Source organism: Mus pahari, chromosome 8 (assembly GCF_900095145.1).
Source record: "Mus pahari chromosome 8, PAHARI_EIJ_v1.1, whole genome shotgun sequence".
NCBI classification, from domain to species: Eukaryota; Metazoa; Chordata; class Mammalia; order Rodentia; family Muridae; genus Mus; species Mus pahari.
In genome coordinates, this window is record NC_034597.1 from 47,859,813 (window position 1) to 47,883,704 (window position 23,892).

At 40.7% G+C, this 23,892-nt stretch overlaps 1 protein-coding gene and 2 pseudogenes across 4 annotated transcripts in view; 1 reads left to right on the forward strand and 2 right to left on the reverse strand.

The window, feature by feature from the left end:
* LOC110325086 overlaps positions 1-1,694 on the reverse strand; it is a 3,324-nt pseudogene extending 1,630 nt beyond the window's left edge.
* Positions 1,695-2,608: 914 nt separating this feature from the next.
* Zmym5 (zinc finger MYM-type containing 5) overlaps positions 2,609-23,892 on the reverse strand; it is a 23,787-nt gene continuing 2,503 nt past the window's right edge. For all 4 annotated transcript variants that reach the window (XM_029541812.1, XM_029541813.1, XM_029541814.1 and 1 more), the window contains exons 2-7: positions 18,149-18,594; positions 17,883-17,973; positions 11,913-12,201; positions 10,667-10,829; positions 9,768-9,974; positions 2,609-3,816 (exon numbers count right to left, since the gene is read on the reverse strand). In XM_029541812.1, coding sequence (XP_029397672.1) covers positions 3,082-3,816; positions 9,768-9,974; positions 10,667-10,829; positions 11,913-12,201; positions 17,883-17,973; positions 18,149-18,594 — 1,931 coding nt within the window. In that variant the 3' untranslated portion in view covers positions 2,609-3,081. The remainder of the gene's footprint in view (positions 3,817-9,767; positions 9,975-10,666; positions 10,830-11,912; positions 12,202-17,882; positions 17,974-18,148; positions 18,595-23,892) is intronic.
* On the forward strand, positions 13,448-13,719 carry LOC110325437 (annotated as a pseudogene).

Here is a 23,892-nt window from a genome sequence, read left to right on the forward strand (position 1 = left end):
CCTGCCTCTGCCTCCCAAGTGCTGGAATTAAAGGCATGCACTACCACTGCCCGGCCCTATTGTCATCCTTAATGAAGCAGTTCTCTGAGATGGTTCTTGCTTGTTCACTTTGGTTTATTTGATGGTAGATATAAATGCATACACTTTATTTGGAGTGAGCCAGGGATTATATATCTTTTGTGGTAGAGTATCCAGGAAAGGACGCTCACTGGCTGAATGAAGGCTTGCTACCTACCTCATGAGGATGGAGAACTCCGGGTGCTACTTTATGTGACTGACTGTGGTCCTCTCAGTGGTGTCATGGTTACATGTTCCAGAGCAGGTACAGTGGAAGATAGGGAGAGGCTCCACTCCTACTGGTCTCAGATCTTTGGGATTCCTAGGTCTGAGCTCATGAGACCTTGTCAATTCTTATGATTGTCAGGTAACAGAATTCCACATGCCTTAATACATATTTCCAAGACAGCCAAGGCTACAGAGAAACCCTGTCTCCAGAAACAAACAAACAAACAGTTGTGGCTTGCTTTTGTGGGGGTGGATAGAGTGGTTAAGACCATTTGCTACTCTTGTAGAGAACTTAGGCTCTATTTACATGATCCATACATATTGGGCATCTCCAGCTACTCCACTTCCAGGTTGTTTGATGACACCTTCTGGCCTCCAAGGAAATCTGCAAGCATGTGGAACACATAATTTAAAAAATGTTTTTAGGGGGCTAGAGAGATAGCTCAGCGGTTAAGAGCAGTGACTGCTTTTCCAGAGGCCCTGACTTCAATTCCCAGCAACCACATGGTGGCTCACAACCATCTGTAATGGGATCTGATGCCCTCTTCTGGTGTGTCTGAAAACGGCTACAGTGTATTTAAATATAATTAATAAATACATCTTTTTTAAAAAAATGTTTTTAGCCAGGCGTGGTGGCACATGGCTTTAATCCCAGCACTCGGGAGGCAGAGGCAGGCAGATTTCTGAGTTTGAGGCCAGCCTGGTCTACAGAGTGAGTTCCAGGACAGCCAGGGCTATACAGAGAAACCCTGTCTCAAAAAAAACAAACAAAACAAAAACAAAAACAAAAACAAAAAAAAACTGTCACAGAGCAACATGACTGAGCCTCAAGTGCTCCCCATGCAGAAGGAAGCATCTTTTTAGGTCATTGTTAATGACATTGTTTTGCAAAAGCCATGAAGAAGAAAAAAGTTCATGTATCTCTAAGAATTTAACAATGATAAAATTAACATCAGAAATCAGAAGCAAAAACAAACAAACCCAAAAACCTATCAAATTCATGATCAGAACCATAGATGGCCATCAGAAAATTTTAATTTGCTTCTTCTTTGGGAAAATATCAAATGGCCAATAAAGCTGGTATAGCTCGAGGGCTTGGAAGCCCAGGGAGTTGCAGTAGTGGTCATGGCTGTGGTGCTCTTGGAGGTAGGACAGGGACAAGCTGGACTGCCTGGTCAAGGACATGAAGACCAAGTCCCTAGAAGAGACCTGTTTGTTCTCCCTGCCCATTAGGGAGTCTGAGATTGACTTTTTCCTGAAGGATAAGGCTCCAAAGACTATGCCAGTGCAGGAGCAGACGGGGGCTGAGCATAGGTCCAGGTAAAGGCTTTTGGGGACAATGGTAACATTGGTCTTGGCGTTAGGTGCTCCAAGGAGGTAGCCACTGCCATCCAAAAGGCCACCATCATCTCGGGCAAGCTTTCCACCCTCCCAGTGTGGAGAGGCTACTGGAGAAACAAGATTGGCGAGTGCTACAGTTCTATGCAAAGTAACAGGCGACTGTGCCTCTGGATTGGTACATCTCTTCCCTGTCCCCACAGACACTTGTATTGTGCCTGCTCCTGTGCCCAAGAAGCTATTGCTGATGGCCAGACAGTACTGATGATTGCTACCATCAGTCAGAGGTTGCCTGCTACCCTTGGCAATTGTGTTGAGGCCACCCTAACACCTACAGCTACTTGGCTCCTAGCCTCTGGAAAGTTTCCTTTCCAGGAATTCACTGACAACCTTGTGAAAACCCACATCCAGAAGACCCAAGCTCCAGTTATAGTTACCACAAGTTTTTTCTTTGTTTTTTGAGATATATAGCCCCTGCTCTGTAGACCAGGCTAGCTTTGAATTCAGAGATCCACCTGCTTCTGCCTCCTGAGTGTCACCATTCTCAGTTCCATATAAGGGCTTTTACACAAGAAAACAAAAATGAATCAAGTCTGAAGAAAAATTTTTTTTAGATTCATAGTTTCTCAAATTTCACACATGGAGTATACTTTCACAAGAAAAATTAACAACACTGAAAAGTTAACTATATATACATACATATATATGTATACATACACATATACATACCACATTTAAATATTTCTTATATTTATACTAATAGCTATATATTCTTTATTTCTCATAACGAAAACATTTACACATTAAGTTGAAAACAAAAATATGAAATCAATAAAACACAAATTACTTCTATTTACCACAACAAATAGCTGTTTTGCACAAATAAAAAAAGTTTTAAAGAAATAAAACTCAATTTGGTTTAATAACAAACAGCCGTTGCTTCTTGAGCTGTTTGAATGCATTTTCTTCTTTCTTTTTTTCCTTCTTTTTGGTTTTTCAAGACAGGGTTTTTGTGTACCTTGGCTCTCCTGGAACTTGCTCTGTAGACCAGGCTGGCCTAGAGCTCACAGATATCCAACTATCTGTGTCTGAGTGCTGAGATTAAAGGTGCACACTGCCACCCTGTGGCCTGAATACATTTTCTTTAGCTTGTTACATATGCATCTTGCTGCCTCTTGCTCTTAGGCCATTAAGTGGAAGTCCTCCAACAACATTTTACAAGGTGAGAACCCTAATAGTGACAAAGCTCAAACTGCCTTTGCTAAAATCTGCAAGAATGACTACACTCTCGCAAATTGCTTTTAGGTTTAGAACAGGAACATTTTTTACTATTTGTTTGCTATTAGACATATTGCTAACGAACTCCTGTAAGTTCCTCTTACACAGTGTATGGTACAAAACTTTTTATGACAGTGTCTGGGTAATGCAGACACTGTCATATGTAGAGCAGACAGGACATTATGTGTACAATAGTTGCACACAATTTTCCCCACCTTCTGTAGCTTCATTGGTTTTATTTTCCAAATCAGACTTTAATTTTGAATACTTAACACTATTGTTGATGTGCATTTCACTTTCGTCATGTTTACTAAGAAGATGTGACAAATGATGCCAATCTTTGCACCCATTCTCATTTCTCAGTTGATTTTTTCCTTCCCCAAAGAGTCTGCAATACAGGCAAAACACAGAGTCTTTCGAGGCTGAGTAGAGCAGCCAGGGTCTGGTGCCCTTCTCACCATTTGGAAGAATTCGTGTGTAATATGTTTCTGAAAACTTCTTGCCTGCACTGTCTTTTGGAAAATTAAAATTTCTTATTTGAGGTGGATTGTTTTTGACAAGATATTCACGTTGTTTCATATTCAAAATTCGGGGCCATGAACCTGGATCCAAAGAAGGTACAATGGACATATCAAATTCCTCTGAATTTTTGTCTCCTAGCTGCTCTTGAAATGTATCAGGTATTACTGCCACAGAACAAGGTAAATTCACATTTTGTTCCTCTGATGATGTATCCAGGCTACAGTCTGCTGTGACTTTTATTATCTCTGAAGTCTTTTCCTTTTTTTCGGGTATGTCTCCTGTGTTTCCTGAAAGTGCACCTGATGATTCACGTAATCGTTTTTCACTTTCTTCTCTCATAGCATTCCTTTTTCTATTTTGTAAAAGCAGTATTTTTGATTTTGCTTCCATTATCTGTAAGGAAATACATTATAATTTATTGGCATTTTAAAAGTTGAAATAAAGAAATAAGAGCAGGCAATGGCTCACTATTAGCCAAAAAAGACATAAAGCATACCACAGCACGCACTTGGTGTACATATACACATGCAGTGAAACACTCCTAATCAGGATGGCTACAACTGAGAGACAGTGACAAATGGAAATATGATGTGTCTCAGGCAAAATTAGAACTTCATTAAGGGCTTGGTGGGACTGTAACATGTTGACTCATGTCAATTTAACACAAGCTGAAGTTATCTGAGAAGGAATCTCAGTAAAGAAAATGTCTCTAAAGCAGAGAGGTGTAGCACACACCTTTAATCCCAGTTCTTGGGAGGCAGAGGCAGGCAGATCTGAGTTCCAGACTAGCTGTGAGTTCCAAGATAGTCATGGAAACAATAAAAGCCTAGTTCCTAAAACAAACAAAAACAAAAACTTTTTTCAAGGCAGGGTGCCACTATGTACTCCGGATGGTCCTGAATCCCACTATGTAGGATCAGACTGGCCTGATCTGGTTGTTTCTGGTGTGAATAAACGAGTACACTACCGTGCCTAGCTATTTACTTTTTTTTTTACATTTATTTATATGAAGAGTAACTTGCATGCCTCTTGCCCATAGAGACTAGAAGAGAGCATCAGATCCCTTGAAATTGGCGTTAGGATGGTTGTGAGACATCATATGAGTGCTGGGAATCAAATCTGGGTCCTTTGCAAAAGTAACTCTAAACTACTCTAAAAGTACTCTAGCAGGGCAGTGGTGGCGCACACCTTTAATCCCAGCACTCGGGAGGCAGAGGCAAGTGATCTCTGAGTTTGAGGCCAGCCTGGTCTACAGAGTGAGTTCCAGGAGAGCCAGGGCTATATAGAGAAACCCTGTCTTGAAAAACCAAAAAAAAAGTTCAGTGTGTATTGGTTTTGAGGAGGACCTAAGTTCTATCCCCAGTACCCATGCTGAGCAGCTATTTTACAAATGTCTATCAGGAGATCTGATGCCTTCTTCTAAACTCCATGGGGAACTGAAATCATATACACATCATCTTCCCCTTTGCCCCCTCCCCCCACAAACACATTTACAAATAAAATAAAATCTTGGGGCTCAAGAGGTGGTTTAAGAGCTCTTATTCTTACAGAGGACCTGGTTTTTGATCCCAAGCAGCCACAAGGTAGCTCAAAACTATCTGCAGATAGGCAATACACAGAAAATAAATATATTGTCTTAAGGTTTTATTGCTATGAAAAGATACCATGACTAGAGAACTCTTATAAAGAAGGAGTTGGGGCTGGTGAGATGGCTCAGCGGGTAAGAGCACGCGACTGCTCTTCCAAAGGTCCTGAGTTCAAATCCCAGCAACCACATGGTGGCTCACAACCATCCATAACAAGATCTGACGCCCCCTTCTGGAGTGTCTGAAGACAGCTACAGTGTATATAAATAAATAAATAAATAAATAAATAAATCTTTAAAAAAAAAAAAAAAAGGAGCTGAGGGTTCTATTGATCCACAGGCAGCAGAAATGAATGCCACACTAGGTCTAGCTTGAGCATCTGAGACCTCAAAGCCTGCCCCCACAATGACACACTTCCTCCAAGGCCACACCTCCTAATAGAGCCACTCCCTATGGGCTAAGCATTCAGATAGATGAGTCTATAGGGGCCATTCCTATTCAAATCAACACATTGTATCTTAAAAAACAAATCAAGCTTCCTGTCCCAGCTGCCAATGGAGAGCAGCAGTCATGGCCCTGCGCTACCCGCTACCCCCTACCCCGGCTGTGGGCCTTAACAAGAGCCACAGAACATGATCTGGGAAGTGCGCGGCTCTGCGCCCTATGAGAGGCGAGCCATGGAGTTGCTCAAGGTGTCCAAGGACAAGGACACACTCAAGTTCATCAAGAAGAAGAGTGGGCATGCACATCCCCGCCAAGAAGAAGTGGGAGGAGCTGAGCAACGTGCTGGCAGCCACGAGGAAGGCGGCGGCCAAATCCTCCCCCCAATAAAGCTCATTCCTATAAAAAAAAAACAAAAAACCAGAAACAAAACAACAAAAACAAAACAAAAAACCAAAACCTTTTTTGAGACAGGGTTTCTCTGTATACCTCTGGCTGACCTGGAACTCACTCTAAAGACCAGAACAGGCTTGTCTCTGACCTAGAAATCCACCTGCCTCTGCCTCCCAAGTGCTGGGATTAAAGGTGTGAGCCACCACTGTCCGGCCTAAATGTTGTTTTTAAACAGGATCTCCCTACATGTCAGGCTGGCCTCAAAACCGTGACTCTTATTATTCCCCACACTATACATGACAGAACAGTATTTTAATATAGTAGAGAAGACTTTATAAAATATCTTTCAATAGCCAGTTTTTTTGGTTGTTTTTTGTTTTTATAAGACAGACTTTCATGTAGCCTGGGCTGGCTTCAAATTTGTTTCCTAGCCAAGGAAAACTTTGAACTTTTACTTATTTTGGATAGATGTATGAGTACATACATGACATGTATATACACCATGGCATGAATGTGAAGTTAGGGGACAAGTCAGGTCTGTCCTTCCACCATGTGGTGTGGAGAGCTGTTACGCCTCTTGGCTGGGATTTGACATTGGGCCAGGACAGGGAAGTAAGCTCAGGCAGGAATCTGACTTTGGTCCAGGACAGGGAAGTAGGTTCTGATATCTTGGTCATCCTGATAAGCCCTTAGACACAGTGATCAGACTTTGTTTATTGCCTTGCTTGTTCCTTAACTTAGAACTGACCTTATTACTTGTATGTAATTAAAATGGTATAAATGCATATGTGTGTGTAAGGGGGGGGGGAATAAATTCGCCTCAGCCTGAGAACTGGTTGGGGTCATGCTACAATGTTGTCTAATTGTCTTTTTCTTTTTAATCCTCACTCCTGCCCTGGAGAAGCTATTGACTAAGCTGGCTCCATCAATGTGGGGTCCAGAGATTGAACCCAAGTTGTCAGACTTGGTGGAAAGTGCCTTTATCTACTGAGCCATCTCTCTAGTTTGATCCTGACCTTCTGACCCTCCAGTTTCTACCTCCTGAGAGGTAGGATTACAGGGATGTACCGACATGCCAGTGTTTATGTGGCACTTAGGATTGCACCCTGAACTTCACGCATGCTAGGGGAGCACTAATGAGCAGCATACCGATCCCTTAATTTACATATCTTGGATCATCACTATTTTCCTCCTAGCTTTAAGTATCATCGACTGAACTGACTTTTCTCATTGGTTGTTGGGTGTTTGTTTGTTTGTTTGTTTTTGGAGACAGGGTCTCTACAACTCACTGAGACCCATTAAGGTCCTTGTCTTCCCAGTGCTGAGATTTTAAAGGCATTTGCCACCGCAGCCAACATCAACAGACTTACTAAGAAGATGGGAGTTTAGCTTCCTTTCCTCTCACATGACTCACCCCTCACATCCGCAACATGTTCACTCAACATCAACAGGATATCTTGGGCAAAGTCATTTAAGGGACTGTCATGCATAAGCAGGATGTGAAGAGCAGACCTAGCATCTACACACTAGATGCCAACAGTACCCCTAAAGCACTGACAATAAAATATGTTCCCCAGAAGGATGTTTAAATTTTGGGGCCATGGAGCTATCTATCTCAGGCAGCAATGCACTTGCCCTGAGAGCCTGAGATGACTTGAGTTAATCCTCAGAACTCAACAGGAAGGTAAAGAGAACGGACTCCACAATGTTGTCCTCTGACTGTACATGTGGGTCATGGTGATGACCTGTACTCATACATATACATTACCCATACAATATAATAATTACGTATTTCATATAGAACTTAAGTATTTTCTTACAAGTTTTGTTTTTTACTTATTAGGGTGGGGGTGGGGGTGCCAGTAGAGGCCAGATGTCAGATTTCCTGGTTTTGACAGTGATCCACCTGATGTGCTGGCAAGGAATTGAACTTGAGTCCTCTGGCAAAACAGCAAGATCTCTTAACCACCTAGCCATCTTCCCAGCTCCCTATTTTATATTTTATGACTCTACACATCATTCAGTGATAAGCAACTAATGACAATATTTAATGTTTTGTCTGGTGGTGGTGGTTGTCATCAGGGACTTAATACCAGCATATTACATATGTTTATCAGGAAATCCTCTGCTACTGAGCTATCTCCAGCCCTGTTTTTCTTAAAATGTTCATATATCACAAAGGTTTCTTTACTGCTTTTCTCTAAAGACCTGATGCTGATCACTTTGAAACAAGTCAAGATCTAGATATACAGTTGAAGCCTGTTTTGATTACATATATTTCCCCAACTTTTTTGTTCTTTATACTCTATGTGCAAGACTTATATTCTTTTTTTTTTTTTTTTTGTATTTATTTATTAGATGTAAGTACACTGTAGCTGTCTTCAGACACCTCAGAAGAGGCCGTCAGCTCTCATGACAGATGGTTGTGAGCCACCATGTGGTTTCTGGGATTTGAACTCAGGACCTTCGGAAGAACAGTCAGTGCTCTTATCCGCTGAGCCATCTCTCTAGCCCCGAGATTTATATTCTTTTTTTTTTTTTTTAGGTTTTTCGAGACAGGGTTTCTCTGTGTAGCCCTGGCTGTCCTGGAACTCACTTCATAGACCAGGCTGGCCTCGAACTCAGAAATCTGCCTGCCTCTGCCTCCCGAGTGCTGGGATTAAAGGCGTGCGCCACCATGCCCGGCTGAGACCTATATTCTTATTCTACTATTTTTACATATGTGTTTATATGGTATATGCACATGTGCACATAGTATATGAATGCATGCACTCTTGAACATGTTTAGTTTTAGAATGACATTAGGGGTCCTAGGCCAAACACATGGTTACATAGGCAGCCCTAGTTAAACTCAGTTCATTACAAATCAAATAAAAGACAGTGTGGTAGTTTGAATGAGATCTCCAAAAAGGCTTTGAGGTGTCAACACTTCTGCCATTTCCTTGCCTACTGCTACAGCTGCCTCCACCTTGCACTCTGGAATAGGGAACCCCAAATAAACCCTTTTCTTCTATAAACTGCCTTAGTCATAATATTTTATCACAACAACAGACAAGTAATACAATAAACATGAACATAGGGAAGGGATATGGAGGGGCAGGGAAAATTGTTAAAGTTGAAATAAGGGCAAGGAATGAGCATAATAAAAAAGAAAATATATTACACATATGCATTATACTCATGTGTGAAATTGCTAAAGAAAACATTTGATATTTAGTCAGATCTGTATGATATCAGGTCTTGCTTTGCAGCCTTGGCTGATCTAACTTTCTAGGCAGAATCAGGTAGCCTTGATCCCAGAGAGATTTACCTGCTTTGACCACCCCAGTGCCAGGATTAAAGACGCATACCATCATCCCTGGTATCAAAATGTGAAAGCCCGGTGTGGTGGTATACATCTAAATCTGAGTGCTTCTGCAACACGATGGGGAACAGCCACACGAATGGAAACAGCCACACAAGAGAACCACCAGAAGCTGGAAGGTCAGGTAGCTTGGTGTATTCCAGGGATCTTGTCTCAAACAAGGTAGAAGGCAAGCACAGACACCTCAGGTTGTGCTCTAACCCTCAAACACAATCAATTGCACTCACACAGACACACATACACAAAAAAAGAGAAACAGAGAGAGACAGGGATAGAGATTTTAGATAGACAGACAGACCGAGAGAGGCAGAACTAGAGGCTGGAGAAATTACATCAGCAGTTAGGAGTGCTGAGAGAACTGGCTGTTCTTCCAGAGGATCTGGGCTTGATCGCTAGGTACTTACATGCTGGCTCACATCTGTCTATAACTACTGTTCCAAGGGATCCAACATCCTTTTCTGGCCTCTGAGAGCATTAAGGATGCATGTAGTGCACAGAAAAACATGCAGGTAAAACACCCATGTACATAAAATATATTACAAAATAAAACAAATAATTACCTCTTTATACTCATCAGCACAATTCTGGCAGCAGAATCTCTTTTGCTGACCTGTTATCAGAATGTTGTGCCCAGTACTCTTGGGTATATACTTGCTACATTGTTCACAGCAGTTCATTATTAGACCATTTGTCAATCTGTATTCATTAAAGCAATTGTTACTGCACAGTTTATGTGTTATACTGTTAACACTGATTTCATGGCGAACCTAAAAGAAAACAAAATTTCTTCAGACAGTATTTTACAATTTATCGCCCTATAGTAGAGTTTCCCATATTAGTATGTGAGAGGCAGGGGAAGGGAATCGCTACCCACACTTAGATTGGGCAGTAATATGGTTTGAAAGCTGTAGCAGGTAAATTTACGTCCTTCGGGATCTGAATGGCTCCCAACGCTACTCAACATCAGATCTAGGACAGATACTAGGGACAATGTAAATAAAACAAAGGACTGCTTGAATGTATGGTTCCTCCTCTTGAAAACTTATCCACCTATTTGTTCCACACATTCCTGTAGGGTATTCCTGTTGCTTTCCTCATTATCCTGAAACTACTGAATTATCACAACTAATTCCACAGAAACAGTCACTATGAGAATTGTGTGTGCGTGTGTATGTTATCTTTTTTGGGTTGGGGGGGAATCTCTTTAGTACATAGTATTTATTATTTGTCTTGGAACTATGTATAGATGAGGCTGGCCTCAAATTCACAGAGATCTGCCTGCCTCTACCTCCTAAATGTTGGAATTAAAGGTGTTCTCCACCACTCAGCAGTAAAACTTTTAAAGTCCTTCCAATCAGAATATTTAGGATATGGACATTGGGTAGATGGCAGAGCTTACACTAGCACTTAAAAATTAACATTTCTATGAGTCTAAATAGTAACAGTGTGAGGAGCAGACCTCTCCTAATTTATTACAGATTATACATCTTGACTTAGTAAAAACTTCTTTCCTAAGACTCTGGCAGTTTTCATAGGGAGATAGAGATGCATTATAAAATCCTTGTATGGACTTGCTTGACTCCACTGGAGGAACAATAGTTGTGGTTCTCACAGGAGAATCTCTGAAACACAAAGGAGAAAGAAATATCTGAAGATCACTGTATTTTAAAATCCACTTTCAACTTTACTTCTACTACTTCCTAAATAATACAGAAGAAAATTCAAATGAAAACTCTTCTAACACTAATGTTCCTTTGTTAGCACTCAAGACTGGAGAGATGGCTCAGCAGTTAATGTTGTTGTAGAGGACCCAGGTTCAGTCCTTAGCACCCACACAGTGGCTTACAACTGCCCAAAACTCCAGCGCCAGTGAATCCAGTGACTTCTGGCCTCTGAGGGCATCAGACCTGCAGAGTGTACTTACACAGACACAGGCAAAACATCATACAGATAGATAAATCTTTAAGAAAAACACTGGTAGGAAAAAACAAAACCAATGGTGCTAAATGGATGGCTTACTGGCATATGTCTGGCTCTTTATAGAGAACCTGAGTTTGATGTCTAGCCTACATCAGGCAGCTAGTATTACCTTTTAACTCCAGCTAGTGGGTAATGCAATGTCTCTGAGTCTTGTCAAACACAACACACAGGACTTAAAATTTTCTCCTTTATTTTATGTGTATGGTTATTTTACCTGTGTGTACGTCTGTGTACCACAAGGATACAATGCCCATAAGGGCTAGAAGAGGGTGTTGGACTCCCAGAGACTGGAGATAACTACAGTTAACCTAGATACTGAGAATCAAACCAAGGTCCTCTAGAAGAGCAGCTGGCACTCTAAAACACTGTACCAACTCTCCAGTCCCATAAAAGAAATCTTCAAAAAATGTTGGTAGTGGGCTTGGGGAGATGGCTCAAATGGAAAGGGTACTGACTGAACTGGCAGGCTGGCAGAACTAACACGTAAGATGTAGAACAGAAAAGGCAAATGTAGCAGTTGAGAGAAGGGTACGGTACTTCTGTACCAATTTACCTTCTTTTAAAAAACTGTAGTATAGGTGAGATTCCAGTTCTAAAATAGCCCAATCTCAATAAACGTGAAAACATCTGACAGACCTACCACAAGTCTAGCTTACAATTATGTCCAGAGTGTTTATTTATACTGAGCACTAAAACCACATGGAGAAATGTTAAGGTCTGCTTACTTTTTACACATTACATTCCGTGTCTTTCGAGTACGCTTAGGTGAGAAAGAAGAAAGGCAGGTGGTTGAACAAAAGAGGTGAGCTGATCCTTTTCGTTGATAAGCTGTCTGCCCCTTCTGTAAAGGATTTTTGCAGTTTGCACAAGTAATTTTATTAGCAGGTTTAGTAAGATGTTGTTGGTTTGAGGGCTGGAAATTCTGTTTAGGAAGTGAGGCCACTGGTGATAAAGAATCCTCCTTTTGTTGTTTCTGGTTACGAGGAAACGATGCTGATTGGGAGATACAAGAATCTTAAAAACAAAATGAGTAAGAAAAAGAGATGGAATAAATACAAATAACATATTAGCAACCTTTGAATTTAAGCATTTAAGAGACTCATAGCATGTGGTTAAGGCAAAATAACTTTGACAATCAATCCAGTATTCTTCCTACTATTCCACTGGGTATAAAAAGTTTCCCATGGGTTCATTTTTCAACAGTTGGTTTCCAGTTGGTGGACATAGGGCCTACCTGGTAGAGAAGGGGTTTAGAGAAGGGCTTAAGTTACAGCACTAGCCTGGTTGAAGCCCCAGTTCTCTTCTGTAAGAAGAGTGTTATCCTGCATGGTGGTGCAACCTATAATCAAAGAATGATGTAAAAAAGGACAGGAGAATGACTACAACGTTGAGGCCAGCTTGGTCTACTGTAGCAAGACTATCTCTAAAAGCAAAGGTTTCAGGTAGCTGCTACTGGTTCCTCCAGCTTTGAAGCTGCCTGTCATATTTCCAGGTTGCCACAGACTGTAGTCCTAAAACTATGAGCCAAAATCTCTCTCTCTCTCTCTCTCTCTCTCTCTCTCTCTCTCTCTCTCTCTCTCTCACACACACACACACACACACACAAGTAATTACTACAACTACCTACTTTGAATTCTAAGAAATATTTTCTTTTATCAGGGAAAAAAATAAATGTTTTCTAAGATTATACAATATGGCAAACCACCAGACATTTTCATACTCCTCAGATATAAAACTCTACTGAACAGACTATATCATGCAAGTACAGAAAGTTCTGAGTTTGTGGTCTCTTTGTGGTGCTGGAGATGTATATGCTAGGTAAGGGCTCTACAACTTAGCTAAATTCTCAGCCCTATGGCTTGCTTTTTTCTCTTATAAATTGAAATTACACCTAATTCTCCAGTGTTGTAAGGAATGAAGAAAATACATATTCAACTGTATAGTAGGCAGAAGTTATATTCTGGGATCAAACTTTCTCTGCTTATTTAAATCTATATAGCAAACAGACTAAAGCTACAACAGGAATAAAACATAACAATCTTTATCAGATTTATCAATACTAATATTATGAGAGAAATAAATCTCAACTCTCCAAATAGTTTTGTTTTGTAGACTTACTGCTACTTAAGAGAAATATATTTGCATAGAATTAAGAAAGTTACATTGCGATTTTCTCTTAGAGTGGGTCACTTGGGTGTAGCAGCAGCCACTCCGGTCCCTGGTCACCAGGGACGGGCTCAGCGCTAGTGGGGTGCAGCGCTTGCTGCAGGTGGCAATGAGTTTACCCCTCAATCCCAAGCCTTTTCTCAATGGACTGACAGGAAAGCAGTGACGGTGAAACTTAAGTTGGGCATGGAGTACAAGGGCTATCTGGTCTCCGTGGATGGCTACATGAACATGCAGCTTGCAAATATAGAAGAATACATAGTTGGGGCGTTGTCTGGACATCTGGGCGAAGTTCTAATAAGGTGTAATAATGTCCTCTTCATCAGAGGCGTTGAAGAAGAGGAAGATGGGGAAATGAGAGAATAGCATCTTGGAATATATATATATATATATATATATATATATATATATATATATATATATATATACACATATGTATATATATGTATTTCTATACAATAAAGATTTGTTTTATTTTATTTTCAAAAAAAAAAGAAAAGAAAAGAAAAGAAAGTTACATTGCTTAAAATGGTTTTTTTTTGTTTTGTTTCTGAGACATGGCTTCTCTGTATAATAGCCCTGGCTGTCCTCAAACTACAAGAGATCTGCCTGCCTCTACCTCCTGCATTTGAGGATTAAAAGTAAGGCATGCACCAATGTGCCTAGCTCTTAAAATGGTAATTTATCTGGTGGAAAAAAAAATCACTTTAGGTTTGGCACATATATAAACAAGTGTGTCTATTTTTTGTTGTGGTTTGGTTGGTTTTTTTTCTTTTCTTTTCATTTTTCCCCCTATTTTTTGGTTTTTCGAGACAGGGTTTCTCTGTGTAGCCCTGGCTGTCCTGGAACTCACTTTGTAGACCAGGCTGGCCTTGAACTCAAAAATCCACCTGCCTCTGCCTCCCAAGTGCTGGGATTTTTTTAAGTGTCTATTTTTACAATGCAACTATTTAAATACCTAAATAAAAACGTTCGGCTGGGTATACTATTGCATGCTTTTTTAAAAACCTATTTGTTTTTGTTTATTTTTTAAATATTTATTATTATATCTAAGTACATTGTAGCTGTCTTCAGACACACCAGAAGAGGCCATCAGATCTCATTATGGATTGTTGTAAGTCACCATGTGGTTGCTGGGATTTGAACTCAGGACCTTCAAAAGAGCAGTCAGTGCTCTTAACCACCGTGCCATATCTCCAGCCCCTATTTATTTATTTTTTAATTTGTTAATTTTATGTATGTGAATATACTGTAGCTATCTTCAGATACATCAGAAGAGGGCACCAGATCTCATACAGATGGTTGTGAGCCACCATGTGGATGCTGGGAATTGAACTTAGGACCTCTGGAAGAGGAGTTGGTGCTCTTAGCTGCTGAGCCATCTCTCCAGCCCTTACTACATGCTTGTAATCCCAAGTGCTGCCTAGGCAAGATGACTAGCTGAGTTCTAGGCCAGCCTGGACTATAGATGTCCTATCTTTAAATGAGTTAATTAACTTACCAACTGGGAGAGTTTTAGTGTTTCTACTCAGATTGAAATCTTAGACAAAATTTCCCATACCCCATCTTCAGGATAAATTTTAAGACCAGAAGCTTCAGTCTTAGTCACTGTCCTACTGTTGTGAAGGATGTCATGACCAAGAAAGTGTTTAATTAGGAACTTGCTTACAGTTTCTGATGATTAGTTAGTCCATGACTTTTATGGCAGGAAGTAAAAAGTCATGGTGCTGGAACAGCAGCTGAGAGCTTGATACTCTGATCACTAGGCAGTGAGTTTTTGAGGCCTATATTATTTAGCCCAGCTCTTTCCATATAATATATACAAGAAAAGCTAGGTATGAGGGTACAGCCCTTTCCCAGCACTTGGGAAGTAGAGGCATGAGGATCTCTGCGAGTTTGAGGCAGCCCACATAGTAAGTTCGAGGACAGCCAGAACTACATAGTGAGACCCTATCTCAAAAACACAAATAAAATAAAATACTCTCCCTACAAACACACACACACACACACACACCTACCTAAGAGAAATTAAGAACTAGAGGTTAGAAAATTTACCCAAAGTTTAGTAAGTACTACAACCACTATCAAATTTGTGTTCATTTCTCCCTGCAACTTAATTCACTTAGTCTGGCTATCTAGTTTGCTCCAGAGATTGTATGACTCCATCTCCCATGTGCTAGAATTTTAGCAAGGCTGTCACACCCACCCAGCTTTTATGTAGGGTCAAGGAATCTGAACTCTAGCCCTCATGTATAGGGAACAAGCATTTCACCTGTCAGTTATCTTCCCAGCTGGATATTTTACTAGTTTTTATCTTATTCCCAAATAGTCTCAGTAGAAACAGAAATTACCTAGTTACTAAAAGGACAGTTCCTTGAATCAGTATCATGGAATGATAATCACAGCTAGAAATATTAATAAAGCAAAACAAAAACAAAACACAAGGATGGCAAGACCAATTTGTATAGGTTCTTCTTTTGGAGGGGACAGGGTCCCATTGTGTAGCTCTGGCTAACCTGGTTAAATAGAGATCCACCTGCTTCTGTCTCCTCACTGCTGGGATGAAGGCCTGTGACATCACACCCGGACCTTTGCTTCAGTTTTTCTGACATTAAGTCTCATGTAACACCAGCACACCATGAACTGGAACTCTCTTACTGCCACTTCCTCAGTGCAAGGATTACAGGTAGGGACCATAAACCTCATTTTGTGTTATTAGGTCATTTACTTTTTAGTCCTTAAAAGTCAACACCCTAAAAACCACTAATAATTAAACTCCCAAATTAGTCTCCTATCAGCCTCTTGAACCTTGAACAGTATAGTTTTAGAAAAGCCCTAGGAGCCATTTCTCCAGCCCTTAAAATAGCTAAGATGTGAGTAGCTTTAGATTTAAAAAAACAACAACAACAACAACAAGAAAAAAACAAACCTGGGGGCTGGAGAGATGGCTCAGTGATTAAGAGCACTGACTGCTCTTCCAAAGGTCTTGAGTTCAAGTCCCAGCAACCACATGGTGGCTCACAATCATCTGTAATGGGATCTGAAGCCTTCTTCTGGTGTGTCTGAAGACAGCTACAGTGTGTGTGACAGCTTCTGCCCTGCAAATGCTTTTGGACTTTCCTCAAGGTGGGATAAACGAAGAAGCAAGCCGAACCATGGCTTCCTCAGAAGAGACAAAGATAAAGCTTTAGGAACACCTAGCTTATCGCTAATAGTCTACTGATCAGAAAGTCTGAAAATTAAAAAATATCTGGAACCCCCAAATGAATGATCCTTCATTTTGGAGAAAATAAATAAATACTGTATGTAAAATAAATAGTTCTTTAAAAACAAAATAAAGGGCTGGTGAGATGGCTCAGTGGGTAAGAGCACCCGATTGCTCTTCCGAAGGTCCAGAGTTCAAATCCCAGCAACCACATGGTGGCTCATAACCATCCATAACAAGATCTGANGCCCTCTTCTGGAGTGTCTGAAGACAGCTACAGTGTACTTANATATAATAAATAAATAAATCTTTAAAAAAATAAATAAGCCGGGCGTGGTGGCGCACGCCTTTAATCCCAGCACTTGGGAGGCAGAGGCAGGTGGATTTCTGAGTTCGAGAGGCCAGCCTGGTCTACAAAGTGAGTTCCAGGACAGCCAAGGCTATACAGAGAAACCCTGTCTCGAAAAACCAAAATAAATAAATAAATAAATAAATAAAAATCACCCTCTCCAAATTACAGATACAAAATAAACTTCACAGTTATATTGAGTAACACAGTCTATCTTAATATGAAAGCCAGTAACTTATTTTATAGAGAATGTATCAGATATGAATTCTAAAAAGAATAGCTATGGGAGCTGAGGAGGTGGCATAGTTAGTAAAGGCTTGTCCCACGACTGTGCAAGCATGAAGAACTAAGTATGAGCTTCAGTACCTAAGTGAAACTAAACAAAACAAACAAAAAGCAGGCCAGTGAGATACCTTGCTGGGTAAAATCATTCGAAGTCAACCTGACAACCGAAGTCAGATCCTTAGAGCCTATATAGTAGAGAACTGATCCTTGCAAGCTGACTTAGCTTCTACATGAGCTGTAGCTAGCAAACACACACACACACACACACACACACACACACACACACACACACACACACACAGCAATCTGAATTATTTTTTTAGGTTAAGCCAGGAATGGTAGCTCATAAATTTAATCCCTGAACTCAGGAGAGGCAGGAGGATCTCTGAGAGTCTAAGGTCAGCCTGGTCTATACAGTGAGTTTCAGAATAGCCATGATTACATAGTGAGACCTTTAAAAGACATTTTTTAAGGTAAAGAAAGAAAGATACACAGATAAATGGTTTTCTGGTGTTTGCCAGCTAACCAATCTGGTTGAACTGCTGAGCTCCAGGGTCAGTAAAAAACCGTTTTAAGAAATAAGGTAGTGACCAAGAGAGGAAGATAGCTTTGGTCTCTAGGCACATGAGTACAGACTCACAGAGAAAGATAATTTACCTGAACACAAGGCAAATACAACTTAATGCTTACCAGGATTGTGATGAACTGCAAATCTTTCATTCTGAAACGCATCTGTGACATCAATCCTACCAGGATTAAAAGGTCCTACTGCAGTCTTGGTCTGTGAAGTTAAAGATGAGGTGTATGTTTGTATATTAACACTAAATCCTTTACTGACATCTCCCAAGTTGGTACTCTATGGTGATGTACAATCATTAAATTCCTCTCTCACCCAGCCTTTAGGGTTTACACCTGCTTCTAAAGATGATACTATTAGTAACCCTTGCTGAATTTACCTTGCTTCTTGATAGACCGGCAATGGGGAAATCCACATTTTTGGTACTGTTTTTATTTCCACTCGGTACCCATTCAATAAAGTCGGTAGGATTTTTCTCCTCCCCTCCATTTGTGTCTGTGTCCCCTTCATCATCAATTACAATTGTTTCACATAGATTTCCCTTTTGAGAAATCAAATCTCTCCAAGAAGGGGGAATTGTGGAATCAGTTCCTTGTGGATTTTCATGTTTTGAAGAAGCAAATACAAAGTTTCTTTCATTGGGAGCTGTAGCACAAACTGGAGGCTGTACTGATTCAATAAATACAACATCATCATCTTCCACATGTGTGTTTCTAGATGTACTGGCTAAAGAACTAGTTGGACCCCCAGATGATTCCATATCTGCGAGATGAGCTTCCATGTCCAAGTCCAATGTACAGTCAACTAGTCTTCCCACTGATGAATCTTTAAGAGAGAGAAGAGGATTTTTAATTTCACAACAATTTTAATATTTTTACCTATATATAAATAATAATAGATAATTAACTATTATGTGATTCTCATTCTGTTTTTCCGGTTAACCACTTTTTTTGTGGAGTTTGATAGAAAACATGCAATTTGATAGTCCTTAAAAAGGTCAATTCTTCTTAATTCGTGCTTTCTACTCAAAACAAAAACAGCCTAAGTTTTCTTTGAATTTAAAATAACAAAATTTGGGCTGGAGAGATTGCTTGGCAGTTGGGAGTATCTATTAGTCGCATTCACACAAGACCTCATTCAGTTTTTAGCAGTCATACCAGGAGAATCACAGCTGCCTGGAATTCCACCTCCAGAGACTAAACTCTACAGACACTTGTACCCACATAATCACACAGACACACAAGTTAAACAAATAAACTTGAGGGGGCTGGAGAGATGGCTCAGTGGTTAAGAGCATTGGCTGCTCTTCCAGAGGACCCGGGTTCAATTCCCAACACCCACATGGCAACTCACAACTGTCTGTAATTCCTGTTCCAGGGATCCAACACCCTCACACAGACATCTTTGCAGTCAAAACACTAATGTACATAAAATAAAATTAAATAAATTTTAAAATGTTAAAAAAAAAAAAAAAGAAAGAAAGAAATCTGGGCATGGTGGGACACACCATTAATCCAAGCAGAGACAGTGGATCTCTAATTTTGAGGCCAGTTTGGTCTCCAGAGAGTTCCAGGACAGCCAGGCTACACAGAGAAACCCTGTCCTAAAACAAAACAAAACAAAACAAAACAAAACAAAACAAAACAAAACAAAACAAAACAAAACAAAGCAAACTAGAAAATTCCTGAGTTCCAGGCCAGTCTGGAGTCTACTTAGCACGGTGGTTCTCAATTCGAGGGCCACTGACACCTTTGGACTTGCATGTCAGTTATTTAAATCATGATTTATAAGAGTAGCAAAACTATACTTATGAAGTAGCAACAAAATAATTTTATGGGTAGTGTCACAGCATTAGAAGGTTGGGAACCACTGACTTAGCAAGTTCCAGTACAGCCAGGTCTAGCTAAAGAGACCTTGTCTCAAAACAACAAAAAAGCAAAAGACCATAAAACAAAAAAGTCCTGATGGTGGTAGTAGCACATACCTTTAATCCCAGGCTTCCAGAGACAGAAGCTTGAATTCAGATATCTCTGAGTTCAAGACCAGCTTGGTCTATAAAACAAATTCTAGCACAACCAAGACTATACAGAAAAACCTTGTCTAAAAAAGTCAAAACCAAACCAAACCAAACAAACAAACAAAAATTTTTAAATTACATCTTAATTATTGTCAGGTACAAAATGAAACTCTGGACAAATGGCTGTGGTACCTATTAGCATACAAAAATGTCTGCTGACTTCCAGGCTCACTCAGTACCTGTAGCTCCTCTCACACTGCCCCTTACCCTTAACGTCTCCATTCTCCCAGACAGCCCTGCCATGTTGGCCATGTGTCCTCTAGGTCCTTTCTCTTCTGCACCCTCTCTAGCTATCTACCTTTCATCCTCATGGCCCATTCTATTCTGCTGACCATGTTTAGTCTACTTTCTCTCCCTGCTCTAGACTCTTCCAGATACTTCTGGCTATACTCTCTCTCACACCTACAATAAAAACCTTCTTCTCCTCAACCATTTATTTGTTGGAGCAGTCATATCCTCATTTCATTCAATTGTCATTTTCTTTTTTTTTTTATTTTACTTTTTTTCTCTTTTTTTATTATTTTATTTATTATTTTTTTCAATTTGCCATTTTTTCTTTTTTTCTTTTTTTTTTTTGGTTTTTCGAGACAGAGTTTCTCTGTATAGCCCTGGCTGTCCTGGAACTTACTTTGTAGACCAGGCTGGTCTCGAATTCAGAAATTCGCCTGCCTCTGCCTCCCGAGCACTGGGATTAAAGGTGTGTGCCACCACGCCCAGCTCCAATTGTCATTTTCTTTTTTTTTTTTNTATTAAAGATTTATTTATTTATTATATGTAAGTACACTGTAGCTGTCTTCAGACACTCCAGAAGAGGGAGTCAGAGCTTGTTACGGATGGTTATGAGCCACCATGTGGTTGCTGGGATTTGAACTCCGGACCTTCAGAAGAGCAGTCAGGTGCTCTTACCCACTGAGCCATCTCACCAGCCCCAATTGTCATTTTCAATGAGTTGTTTAGAACTTGGATCTGGGGCTGGTGAAATGGCTCTGTGGGTCAGAGCACTGACTGCTCTTCCAAAGGTCTGGAGTTCAAATCCCAGCAACCACATGGTGGCTCACAACCATCCATGAGATCTGATGCCCTCTTCTGGTGTGTCTAAAGACAGCTACAGTGTATTTACATATAATAATAAATAAATCTTAAAAAAAAAAAAGAACTTGGATCTGTTTGTTATGTTGTGGGTTTTTTTTTCATTTTTTATTAGATATTTTCTTCATTTACATTTCAAATGCTATCCTGAAAGTCCCCTATACCCTCCCCCCACCCTGCTCCCCTACCCACCCACTCCCACTTCTTGGCCCTGGCGCCCCCCTGTACTGGGACATATAAAGTTTGCAAGATCAAGAGGCCCCTCTTCCCAATGATGGCTGACTAGGCCATCTTCTGCTACATATGCAGCAAGAGACACGAGCTCTGGGGGTAGCGCTGGTTAGTTTCCTTTTTTGTCAACCTGAAGCTAAAGTCACCAAGGGAAAGAGGACCTCAATATAGAAAATAACAGACTAGCCTGTAGGCAAGTCTGTGAGGCATTCCTTGATTGATGAATAAGGTAGAAGGGCCCAACCCACTGGGGGGTGGTACCACCAGGGACAATTTATTCTAGGTTCAAGAAGATAGGCAGATGCAGTTTCTGCCTTTAGGCTTCTGCCCTAGCTTCCTTTCACAATGGACTATTAAATATAAGAGGAAGGGGAAGAGGAAGAAGAGGAAGAAGAGGAAGAAGAGGAAGAAGAGGAAGAAGAGGAAGAAGAGGAAGAAGAGGAAGAAGAGGAAGAAGAAGAAGAAGAAGAAGAAGAAGAAGAAGAAGAAGAAGAAGAAGAAGAAGAAGAAGAAGAAGAAGAAGAGTATGAAGAAAACTGCAGCTGCTAGAAGCATGGCTTATGTTTCAGAAGGAAGCGAAGACTAACAGGATCATTTGTGTGGCATAATTAAATCTGTAGATCCCAGTTAGCTGGGTCTGAAAAATTGACTATGATTAACAAAAACCAGCAGATTCAACTGAGATGAAATCTAGAAAGTATCTGGCACACACAGCACTTAGGAGGCACGGGCAGGCAATCTCTTGAGTTTGAACCGACTCTGGTCTACAAAGTAAGTTCCAGGACAGCCAAGACTATACAGAGAAATAACCATGCTCTTTTTGTGTTGACTGTGTATGGGTGTTCTGGGCTACAGGGAGAGATTGAGCCCTCTCCGCAGTATCTGGCTTTGAACTTTTAAAGCAGTGGTTCTCAACCTGTAGGTTGAAACACCTTCGATAAATCTCTATCTTCAAAAATATTTAGCTGGGCTGTGGTGGCGCATGCCTTTAATCCCAGCACTTGGGAGGCAGAGACAGGCGGATTTCTGAGTTCGAGGCCAGCCTGGTCTACAAAGTGAGTTCCAGGACAGCCAGGGCTATACAGAGACACCCTGTCTCGAAAAACAAAAACAAAAAAACAACAACAAAAAAAAATTTACAGTTCTTAATAGCAAAATTACAGTATTAAGTAGCAACAAAAATAATTTTATGGTTAGGAGTTACCACAACATGAGGAACTGTAGTCCGGAACCACTGTGTTTTGTTTTGTTTTATTTTTTTTGAGACAGTGTTGTTAGGGTATACTATGTGAAGGTATGTCTCTGTATATTCAGTTATTAATTCTGTACTGGCAGAGAGCTAAATGCTGGCAGGATCTGGGAACTGGTAATTCTATGGCCCATCACTGGTCTCATATTCTGTAAATATTCCATCTTCCTCAATAGTTGGGCAGGAAGCGGAAGGTGGATCTTCCAGGTAGCTAGCACACATGGAAGTAAACAGGCAGACCAGAGTTGAGCGTAAGATGTACATCTGGCCACACAGCAGGAAATAATGCCAGTCAGGTTAGAGTAGTCAGGAGACTGCTCAGCAAAAGGATGGAGCTTTAAAATATTAATAAGTCCCTGCGTTATTTATATCGTTGGTGCGTCCAAGATAGTCCCGCTATACAGGTTTCTCTGCATAGTAGTCCTGGCTACCCTAGAACTTGCTCTGTAGACCAGGCTGGTCTCAAATTTACTGTCTCCCAAGTGCTGGGATTAAAGATTTGTGCTACCACAGTGAGAAACACTGTTTTAAAGTGTATATATTTTTCAAATTGCTTATTTAATTTTGTGGGTATTCCTGAGTATGTGCATCATAAGCATGAAGGAAGCCTGAGGAAATCAGAAGAGGCATCTGGTCCCCTGAATTGGAGTTAGAGACTATTGCAAGCTGTCATGTAAGTGCTGGAATTCAAACCCAGGTCCCTTACAAGAGTACCAAGTGCTTCAACATGCTCCAGCCCCTCAGTCACCTCTTTACATTTTTCTTCCAAGACAGGGTTTCTCTGTTTAACTCTGGCTGTCCTGGAACTTGTTCTGTAAAAGCACCCACACCCAGTGCAACCTCCAATCTTAAAAGGCAGACAGAATTCTACAGTCTGACACTGCCCTAACTTTAAAACGGCACATGTGAGGGGGACTGGAATGATGTCTCAGCAGCTAAGGATATCTGCTACTTTTCTAGAGGACCAGAGTTCTGATCCCAGAACCCAGCTGATCCTAAAACAAACTCCAGCTCCAGTGGACCCAACACTTCTGGCTTCCTTAGGAAGGATGGAAGGAAGAAAGGAAGGAAGGCAGCAGGCAGGCAGGAAGGCGGCAAGCAGTGTCTGTCTATCTGTCTGTCTGTCTGTCTCTCTCTCTCTCTCAATATTTTTTTAAAGTAAGAAATACATGTCTGGGGGCTGGAGAGATGGTAAGAGCACCAACTGCTCTTCCAAAGGTCCAAAGTTTAATTCCCAGCGACTACATGGTGGCTCACAACCATCATTATGAGATATAGTGCCCTCTTCTGGTGTGTCTGAAGATAGCGATAGTATATTCACATATATAAAATAAAAAAGAAAAATTTTTTAAAAAAGTGCATGTCTACGAAGTACTATATAAGAAATCACAGGGCTGGAGAGATGACTCTGTGGTTAAGAGAGCCACCAGCTGGGCTGGGGAGATGGCTCAGCGGGTAAGAGCACCCCACTGCTCTT